Source organism: Tetrao urogallus (assembly GCF_951394365.1).
Source record: "Tetrao urogallus genome assembly, chromosome: 2".
Classification (NCBI taxonomy): Eukaryota; Metazoa; Chordata; class Aves; order Galliformes; family Phasianidae; genus Tetrao; species Tetrao urogallus.
The window spans coordinates 104,213,541-104,224,142 of record NC_136814.1 but is presented as its reverse complement, the minus strand read 5'-3'; the positions used below and the strand labels follow the sequence as shown (position 1 = coordinate 104,224,142).

Here is a 10,602-nt window from a genome sequence, read left to right as displayed (position 1 = left end):
CTCGGGGGTCCCTCTCCCCTCCTCAGCACTCTGCCCCCTCTACAACTCATTGCAATCACACTACGGTTCTGCTCCTATGCTTGGTGGTGGGAGCGTCTTTGTCCAAGCCAGCGGATGAATCTGAGGAGGAAGGAGGTGCCCCATGGCAGTGCAGCTGCCTGGGAATTAGCTGGGAGGAAGGGAAGGTTTCCAGTTCTCAGCAGCTCTGTTCCCTACTTGATGTTTTTGAGAAGTGCAGTTCGGGCGTTCACCACGGCTTTGAAGGCATCTTCGCTCCCAGGAGCCACGCATTTATCAGGGTGGAGCAGCACAGCCAGCTTTCTGTAGGCTTTATTCACTTCGTCTCTAGGAGAAAACAAGACAACAGTGAGGGGACCTGAGTAGCAGATAACCATCACCTTGCCCTGCTGGCAGAGCACAGCAGAGTGAGGAGCTGCCCCTGCACTAAACACAGCTGTGTGGACACTTCTGAACCTTTCTCTTGCTGGCACCAAGTACCTCCAGGCTTTGGAAGTGAAGCTATGGACAAAGAGCTGAAATAAAAATTGGGTTGGTACTGGGTCTGGTCTTGTTTAACATCTTCATCAGTGACCTGGACAAAGGGATGGACTGCACCCTCGACAAGTTTGCTGATGGGAAGCTGGGAAGAGTGGCTGACACACCAGAAAGCTGTGCATTTCGGGAGACCTGGACAAGCTGGAGAGTTGGGCAGGGAGGAACTTGATGAGATTCAACAAATGTAGAGTCCTACACCTGGAAAGTTATCTGGGAAGTCAGATGTGGCCTCTACTCTGTCGTAGTGAGGCCACACCTGGAGTACTGTATCCAATTCTGGGATCCTCCAGTCAAGGTGCTGGTGAGAGACTGCTGGAGGGCTACAGAGATGATTATAGAGGCCTGGAGCATCTCCCTTATGAGGAAAGGCTGAGAGAGCTGGAACTGTTCAGCCTAGAGAAAGGGTCTTATCAAAGCTTATAAATATCTAAAGGATGAGTGTCAAGTGGATGGGGCCAGGCTCTTTTCAGTGGTGCTCAGCAATGAGCACAAGCTGGAACACACGAAATTCCACATGAACATGAGAAAAAAACTTTACTTTGAAGGTGACAGAGCACTGGCACAGGCTGCCCAGAGAGGTTGTGGAGTCTCCTTCCCTGGAAATACTCAAAATCCACCTGGATGTTTTCCTGTGTATCCTGCTCTAGAGAACCAGCTTTAGCAAAGGGGTTGGGCTCGATGATCTCCAGAGGTCCGTTCCAAACTTGATGATCCTGTTTTTCTGTGGTTGTGCAGGCACAAATGCACCCACCTCACCACACACGTGCCTGAGCCATGTGCCCTGGTGTGCTGAGTCTCTGGCACCACAAGCACAGAAAGCTGGGAGACAGCGTGGGGGCACATGCACCCTGACTCAGCTCCACATCAAACTGCCTACACACTCAGGGCAAAGGCATCACACATCACGTCAGCCCTTTAAGCCCTGCTGTCTGGTGCAGGGCAGACACCTCATCTCCTGCTGCAGGCTGTGGAGAGAGGGGGGCACCCAGTGAGGGAGGTGAGTCCATCCGTGCCGGTGATCACAGCACAACCTGCTCTGCAGAGCTGCTGATCTCTGCCTGTGGATGCAGAGGGCCTGGAGGAGAGATCGTGCTCAACACCTACATTTCAGAGAGCTGACTGGAGAGTGCTGAATGATGCATGCTATCCAAAAATTCACTCTCCACACTCTCCACAAAGTGTACAAAGGGGCAGTTCCTGAGTTTCAGAGAGAGAGAGAGGTAAGACAAAGCTCTGGGGCTCTGTTTTAGCGGCCCAAGTCACACAGCAGAACTGGAAGATTCCATATCCAACCTCTTGCACAAATATTAACCAATTCCACCTAACTAGAGATCTAGGCAAGGGAAAAGCTTCTCTTTTGGAAGATATAGTGGAAGAACTGTAATCACTTTTTGATAACGTGGGCAGCAGCCTTACAGCAGCCTAAAAGCTTCCCTCGATCCAGAGAGAGGGCAAGAAAGGTAAAGCTGAAGCCACTCTAAACATGACTGGCAAGTGAGTGCCTACAAACAGCTCAGCCTGGAGACAGAACACAGAGCTGGGTAGCTGGAAGAGATGAAGTTGTCATGTTCAGCATTCCCCCCCTTAAATTCAGCCTGGCTTGTCTGGTAGAAGAGGAAATTTGGTGCACAGTTTCTTTTGCATTGCCCTGATTTTGTGGCTACAAACTTGTACCTGGCTGCTATGTGAGACAAAGTGAGCAGCAGGCACCTCACTAAGAGCCCACAGAGGCAAACAGAAACACGATGGACTGTTTGGCAAACGCCAAAGTCTGCCTCACCTGGTGGCTCCAGGCTTGACTCCCAGCATGTCCCAGCTGTCCTTGCTGTTGCGGATCCTACGAATGGCGTCTGCCTGCTCTTTAGTGAAGCCAACCCCCATGCTGGAGGGGGGACGCTTCCCCCCGTTGTCACACAGGTCAATTATGGCTGAGTAGAACGTCTACGGACACAGGAAGGAGTCAGCAGAAGGGAATGGTTCCTGCAGGCAGTAGCAGTGATATTGGAACGCTTCTGCCACCCTCGCTGACTGATCCTCAAGGGCGAGGGATGCACCTGAGTAACTGCTGGATGCCCACAGCTCCCCACTGCACGGCTCTCCCTCTGCATTTCAAGCTCCGTGCTACACCTGAATCAGCACCAGGAGCATTTCTGGATCACGTTCCCAGTGCAGCCAGAAGGATCATCAGCCCTGAGCCACGCAATGCTAAGGTCAGCTTAGGACTGAGAGGACCAGTACTGACCCTGACCTGAACAGCTACAGCTTTCTAGGGGTGTCACTTCACTGGGAAAAATCCCTTTGAGCAGTGGGCCAAAGAGCTTTGTGGGATCCAGAAGTTCAGAGAATGTTTTGCAGTCTGCCATGCTGGCTAAATACAGTGTCTGTACCCTCACAGCCTTCTTTCTACGTTACCTGGAACATCTCATTGATTCCCTCTCCTGTTTGTGCTGATGTCTCAAAGTAAAGAAAGCCCCGGCTCTCTGCCCACAGCCGCCCCTCACTTTCATCCACACTGCGGTGCTTTGTGCAGTCAATCTAAAATGAGAGCAAAGGGAAAGTCAGAGCCCAGTCGAGGTCTGCAGTGACAGCTGGAGGAGCACAGAACCGAGAATGATGGAGAAGCTGACTGTTCATCTTGAAGAGATGGAGGTAGCATGGACAGAAAGCACAGACAACAGGTGTGAAAAGGCCTCGGAGAGTTGATTTAATTCAGAGATTATGTAACCTCTGCTTGATCCCTTTCTGACCAACGTATGGCCACCATATTCCCCAAACCCTGTTGAAATGAGGCCTCCAGTACGCCTCAAATACAAGCTCTTTGAAACTCTTCCCTATAACCTAACAGTATTTCCTTTTTGGAGGGAGCTCAATAGCTTGGCTCATGCTGGGAACACAATGAGCACTGAGTACCTTGCAACACAAGGCATGGCTCCCTGCCATGGCCTACCTTGTTTGCACAGACAACGAAGACAATGTTGTCCATGTTCCCGTGGGGGCCCAGCTCCTGCTTCATCTCAGCCAGCCATGCATCCAGAGCGTCAAAAGACTCCTTTTGTCCAACATCATAGACCAGGATGACTCCCTGCGTGTCCTTGTAAAACTCATTCCTCACCTGCAGGAACAAAAAGCAAAAGCTTTTTTGTACCAGCAAAAGCTAGGCATGCAATACCTTTACTGCAATAATCCCAGGCCCATCACAGGAGTGATCAGCTCCCAAAAGACCAATCCCTGCACAACAGAGAAAAGAGGAACAAAGTGTCATATTGACTGCTGGGGAGACAACAAGGTCTGGGAACTGACCAAGAGACCCATTTGTATGAGGCAGAGTGACGATCCAGGACCAGCCACATCATTCAGACACAAGATGGACTGCATGTCTAAGCCCCCCAGAGATGCTGAAGAAAGCTGACAAGTGCTAAATGCTACAGAGACGTGCAGCCCTGTGGTGTGGTGCCTAGAGCTGGGTCTGCCTTACCTCGTAGAAGAATGGGTGCCCTGCCATGTCAAAGATGTTCACTTTGATCTCTCTGTCTCTGACTTGTACTCTGAAAGGAGAGATAAGAAACGGTTCAGAAGCTCTACGTCAATCCCTGTGCAAACTGTGTCCCCATAGGAATACTCTCTTCTCTGCCAGCCCTCTGTGGAGAGGGAGCTGAGTGATCAGCACCAGATAGATCAATAATAAGTTCTGATTCTGGGGTTTAATGGACAGAAAATTACACCCAGGGCTAGTCAGACAAGGAGGAAAGCACTAGTTCTGGATGCAACATGGCAATGGGGTTCTGTGTTACCAGGGCTACTTGAAATGCAGATTATTTGACTGCTGTGAAAACTAACGTGGCTCTGCTCTGTGCTCCACAGCAAGCCTGTCCACAGCAAGCCTGACTCAAGGCAGAGCAGTCACTCAGAAGCAGTGGGACAGAAAACAGCACCACTGATGTCTTACCCTTGTCTGCAGCTGCAGACACCTCACTTTGCCCCACACCATCTGTGACCACGCAGCCCACCTCACTCTCCCAGCTCACCATGAAGGTACTTACTTGGTGACGCCATAGTCGATACCAATAGTTGCAAGGTATTTGGGAACAAATCTCTTCTCACAATAGCGCTTTATAATGCAGCTCTGGGAGAAAGAAAAAGGGAATTTCACTGGGAAGACACCACACTGCAGAACCAGGATTCACATTAATACTGAATTCACTGACAGGCTGCTCTGTCTGTCCCTGTGTCAATCAACAAATGTCAATCAACAAAATGGTAGCATCATTATTCGCCAAGAGAGGCTTTCTTTATGTAAAAGGAAGAAGAAAACAAGATCCCACTCCTGAGCGTTTGTTATTTCTTAGCTGTTTGGAAGAGAAAGCTCAGAGCCCAAGGCCTGACCTTCAGGCCACATTCCACAAAAGAACTGGAAACTGTTCTGAGTGACTGAGGTGATAGTGATAGGACAAGAGGGAATGTTTTTAAATTAAAAGAGGGGAGATTTTGACTGGATGTCAGGTGGAATTTTTTTTACTCTGAAGGTGGTGAGGTACTGGAACAGGCTGCCCAGAGAAGCCATGGATGTTCCATCCTTGGTAGTGCCCAAAGCAAGGCTGGATGGGGCTTTGGGCAGCCTGGGCTGGTGGCTGGCACTCAGCCCACAGCAGGGGTTGGAACTGCATGGGCTTCAAGGTCCCTTCTAACCCAAGCCACTGATTCTACGAAGCGTAGGAGCGAAAACAGTAGTCAAAGTGACCTCTTATCCTAGCAAAAGGCTATGGAGCCAGGCAAGGCCACATTCATTACCACGCAGACTCCAGATTGTAAAGCCTATGTGTCTGGAGAATGGACTATCACAAAATTGATTTATTACCCTCTGTAAAACATCAGGACTGGATAAGCTGCATCTTTGGGGGCCTGGGGGCCTCAGTTCCCCAAAAGTCAACAAAGAACATCTCACACTGTATGTCCAGGCTGCTAAAAAGTGCATTCAGGGTCAGAGCATGTCCCCCCAGCCCTGGTTCTGTCCCTGACTGGGGGATAAGCCTCATCCTTTACTCAAGGCCAGGCTGGATGTGGCTCTGGGCACCCTGGCCTGGTGGCTGGCAACCCTGCACACAGCAGGGGGTCGAAACTAGATGAGCACTGTGGTCCTTTTCAACCCAGGCCATTCTGTGATTCTATGATTCCATCCTGGAGAACGGCCAGGCCACTTACTGCAACAAGAGGGCAGTGAGCTCCTGATGGAAACTGGGATCACCTCAGGGCACCCGAGTGCCTTACAGAGAGGCGCTGACAGCATGGAGCAAAGGCTCCTCTCACTGGAACTCCAACACAGGACCCTCCATGAAGGAAGCAGAGAGGGATCCCAGGACAGCTAGTTTCTGTTGGCTGTAGGACGGGCCCATCCAGAGGGCAGGGCACAGCTTCCGCCTGAAAGGCCGTGAGAAGCCGTATAAGAGCCGCCGAGCCCGGAGCTCAGAGCAGGGCCAAAACGCCGCCATGACACCCGCCAGGAGCCGCCAGCCAATAGAAACCTAGCTCAAGGTATAGTCCCGCCCTGCGGAGAGCCGAACAGAGAGGCTCGTTGTTGATTGGCTACCGCAGTCTGCCAAGACCACCAATCCACCGCCTCTTTGGTAGGTAGCCCGCTTCCGATTGGACAGCTAGCCTGCCGCTCAGCGCCCAACCGCCAATGACCGCCCTCTCACCTTCCCCACCTCCGCGTTGCCCATGGAGATGACTTTGATCCGCAGCGACTTTCGCGCCTCTTTCCGTTTCGGCGCGTTCGCCTCCATGGCGGGAGCCCGGCGCGGTTGAGGCAACGAAGGGAGGGGAGAAGAAATGGAGGGAGCCCGGCGGGCACGGCCCCTGGCCACCGACGCCGCGCCCCGGCCGCGCTCGCCCGATACTTCCGGTTTCCTCCTCACGAGGAGATCTCGCGAGATGTCGGAACGTTGTTGGCAGGGAGCGTTGCGGCCCGTGGGGGGCAGCCGTGAGGTGCGGGGCGGGCGGGGCAGAAATGGCGGGAAGTGCGTGCTGAGGGGAGTGGGTGAAGTGTGGGGCTCACAAAGCAAGGCCCTTAGGCCTGAGGGATGGATGGGGCTGGTTGCTGTGAATGGAAGTGCAACGTGTTACCATAGGGGACACAGCCCAGATATCTGAACTGAGGGGCTCATCCTTGTGCTAGCCTGGAGCAGTGCCATCCCTCGGGGGCCTCCTAAATAATGTCTTTGATTGCTCGTTCTAGGCCTAGAAGCGTCCTCTTGTGGTGGAGAATTTTGGAGTTGTGTGTGGAAGACAAGGTGGTGGGGAGGAGGGGCACTTGGCTGCTCTGTAGTCGCTCCCTCACCAAGTTTGGATGACAGCTGTGAGACAGGGGGACTTGTGGACACTGGTGTGTGTGCATCTCCCTTGGGCGGTTGTGCATTAGAAGCTGCTGGGGTTTCTGGGGACTCCCTTCCTGGAGGTGGGGGTCACAGCCACTTGGGAGGGCTGCCTAAGAGACCCTCTTGCAAGGAATGCATGATCTGAGCATCTCTCAGTGCTCTGGAGACTTCATTGTGAAGGTACAGATGGACACATAGCCCTGCCCCTCACCTCAGTGCCACCCCCAGGAAATGGAGGGGATCCCCAAGGCCTCCTTTGGCTGAGATGCCCCATGGTGGTATGATTGCCCCTCCCACATCCTGCTCGGAGTATGGCTGGTGTGAGGTCCTGTCTGGAACAAGGGGAGGCAAAGCATTTTCCTGCAAAGGAAAGGTAGAGAGAGAGATTTTATCTTACAAACCTTGGACTGGGGGACTGCACACACTCTCACCCACCTCCTCACAAACACGGGGTTCTGGGGATCACTGGTGTGTGCCATGGACTAAGGATATCGGATGTTGAGTCTTCACTACCTCTCCCTGCTTCCTCCTGACTGGCTCCAAAAAGCTGCTTTTTGACAGATCTGTTATGGGCAGTTTGGGATCTTCTGCCTCATTATCTGGTCTCATAATCTTTGCCAAAAGAGTCCTCCTGTCATCCATCTCTGGGTGTTTTATGCCTCCAGCTCCAGTTCTTCATCTTTGTTGTCACCTTATCTTTAGGTTTGTTCTTTGTTATCTTCAGTCTGTTCTTCATCTCCCTGCTGTCTGGCTGTATGATTAAACCAGGCACACTGTGCTCTGTGGCACTGTAAGCTGGTGCTTTTAATCCTTTCTCCATTGGTCCTGCACATCCAGGTACAGCCTATCATTTCTGGTCATGTGAATGCTAATATTACTTACAAATCTTCTGGTCTGGGGAATTCAGCCCTTCCTTGAGACAGAGACAGAAACCAGGAGATCTCTGGGCACAAACAGGTTGCCCAAGGAGGTTGTGGATGCCCCATCCCTGCAGGCATTGAAGGCCAGCTGGATGTGGCTCTGGGCAGCCTGGTTGGCGACCCTGCACATAGCAGGGGGGTTGAAACTAGATGAGCATTGTGGTCCTTTTCAGCCCAGGCCATTCTATGATTCTATGATTATATCTGCTGGTGTCCTTAAGTTAGGAATTTTCTTTGGGCTCTTCAGCTAGGCTGAGGGCATCCTTTAGTCTGTTTGGAAGATAGGAGAAAGAAAGGCGACTTTTTCTTCTTGTTTTGCCACGAGATATAAAGACTTCTGCAGGGTTTTCTCAGGAATGTGGAGGACAGAACGCCTTCATGAAGGGAGAGGAAGATAGTTTAGCATCACGCATATGTCTTCCTTGGGTTTAGGACAGCTCTGATGTCTTATTCAAGATACAGTAACAAGCATCAGATTGAGAGCTTTAGGGATAAGCAATTTATCTCTAAATAATGGTGCAGTAATAAATACAGATCAGTAATGCAATTACCCAGGTCATAATGATGGTAAATCCAGTAATTCAGTAATACTGGGCTAGACTTAGTATCTGGGCATGCAAAGACTTACTGGCCTGGGTATCAAGCAGGCAGGAAGCAGGGCATGGCTTCTCCAGACAAGTGGGTTGGATTACCCTAAGTAAGAATGTATAATTTGGTGAGTAAAATAATAAAGGAATGGCTCAAAATAAGGATAGCAGCTGGGAGATGAAGTTAGATGTTGAATATTTCTGCAGTGGTGGGGTCCCACCAATAAAGGGAGTTCCCACCAGCTATGGGTGACTATTTTAGAGCTTGCTTGTGTTGTCATCGTGAACAGATACTTATGTTTGTCTTCCCTGCTCCCTCACCTGTTTCAATAGTCAGTGCAAAGCTGCATGTTTCCAAAGCTATTCAATTAGAGATTGGGGTTGGGGTGATATGGTGGGAGGGGTCTGGTTAGTTGACAGGACTTGGGCAAGCAATAATAGGGGCTTTGGTGGGTTAGATGCCAGGCATGATGCTGCATAAGCCCAGCGATGCAGTGGGGTGGATTTGTTCATAGTGGTGTTTTGTGTAGTCAGTATGCAGGCAGCAGCTGGGTCTGCATTTCTCAGAAGCACGGAATTGCATTTGCTTTGTGAGTAAAGTGACAGCCAACACTGTGGGTTCAGCCTGGAGACGCTGCTTACTGCACGTTTTAAGGACCAAAAGTAGTTGCTGTGTATGATTTTCATAGAAGTATGATTTTGCATAGAAGTCTGCGTTGAGATGAAGTCAAGGGTGAGTTGGAAAGGACAGCTGAGAGATTTCCTGACTTCAACCAGGGAAAACAGGGATGGAAAATGGGGTTGGTCCTCTGGGGCTGTCTGCAGCCTGGTAGGCTGAGGCTCCTCACATGTTGCTGTGTTGGTTGGACCAACGCTGGGATGAGCTGCTCTGTGAGTCCTAGCTTGGTGTGTCTGTGTGAGCCTGCTTGCTGGCAGGGGCGTAGCCAACATGTCTGGCTGCTAGAAACTGGATATTTTTCTGCCTTCGTGGTTGAGTTGGTCGCCATCAATCAGCTGCATTTAGTGGCTGAAGTGTCCGTGTAAAGTTGTGCTGATGACAGTCCTGGAGACCATCAAGCAAGCACAGGGACTCCCTGAAAGTGTGCAGGGAGCTGCTTTGCTGCACTGCAGTGGCAGTCCCATTGGCTGGAGCTACATCCAGATTGGCCCAAAGCATCAAGGAGAGGTGGCTCAGGCTCAGGTGACCTGCAACACCTTCTAGAGCTGCGGCATCCTGAACTGCCAAGCTGGAAACACCAGTGCTCCCAGCAGAGACACCCACACGGTCCCTGTGCAGCTGGAGGGAGGGCATCAGCTGCCTTTTTGGCAGAGATCCTTCTCTGTCTGCTGCTGAGAGTGCCTCACGCCTGGCACCGTGGCAGCATCCTTGTCCTTCCTGCACCACACGTGTGCACGAAACTGATCCTCATGCCAGAAGTGCTGCGGAGATGTGCGAGGAATGGTGTGTTGGACATGAGAACTGCCAGGGCATGAGAACAGCCCGTCCCTGGGTGTTGTGTGAGCTGTGCGGCAAGCGATGGCAGCAGAGCAGGCGTGGGGGGGCGAGATCTGGTGCAAACTCCCCAAGGCTGCAGCAGCAGCTACGGACAGCCAGCATGCGTGCCTGGGGCCTGGCTCTGCTCTGGGCTCATGGCTGGTGAAAGGATGCACGGCTCGGTGCCGGAGATCCCGCTGCGGCTGCTGCAGCAGCTCTGTGTCCATGGAAACAGCTGCAGGAGGAAGGAGGGAGTAGACGGACTAGGGACGGACGTGCCTGACAAAGGAAGTGCCCGGGGCGAGCAGCTCCCTGCCGTCCTCCCGGCATGACTGCGTTTGCTTCAACTGCCTTCGGCTCACTGCCTTCCCCCTGTGCCTGCCAGCCTCCTCCCCTCTGGGCTACCCCAAGCAGGTCCCTGGGGCTTGGGGCAGCGCAGTCTCACGTGTCCACCCTGCGCACCGTGCTGAGCTGTGCACGGCATTTCTGAGCCCAAGGTGGGGACAAAGCCACCTGTCCTAAGAGCATCCTGGACCTCAAACAATTTGGCATCCCCTCTTGCCTGACGGCTGGTGGAAAGGAAAAAGGCTGACCAGCTCCTGGGAGCAGGGGCAGTGGTTGTGCCACGTGGAGAGACGTGTTTGGATCCCTCTGGGCAAGGCTGGAGTGCACTG

At 52.2% G+C, this 10,602-nt stretch overlaps 1 protein-coding gene across 1 annotated transcript; it reads right to left on the bottom strand.

Moving 5' to 3' along the window:
- Positions 1 to 212: 212 nt before the first annotated feature.
- On the bottom strand, positions 213 to 6,335 carry DNAJC27 (DnaJ heat shock protein family (Hsp40) member C27; the record flags this gene model as incomplete). The annotated part of the gene is made up of 7 exons (XM_079550836.1): positions 213 to 345; positions 2,336 to 2,496; positions 2,968 to 3,090; positions 3,503 to 3,667; positions 4,031 to 4,100; positions 4,596 to 4,678; positions 6,249 to 6,335. The coding sequence occupies 7 exons, from the start codon at positions 6,333 to 6,335 to the stop codon at positions 213 to 215; spliced, it is 822 nt and encodes a 273-aa protein (XP_079406962.1).
- Positions 6,336 to 10,602: the final 4,267 nt, after the last annotated feature.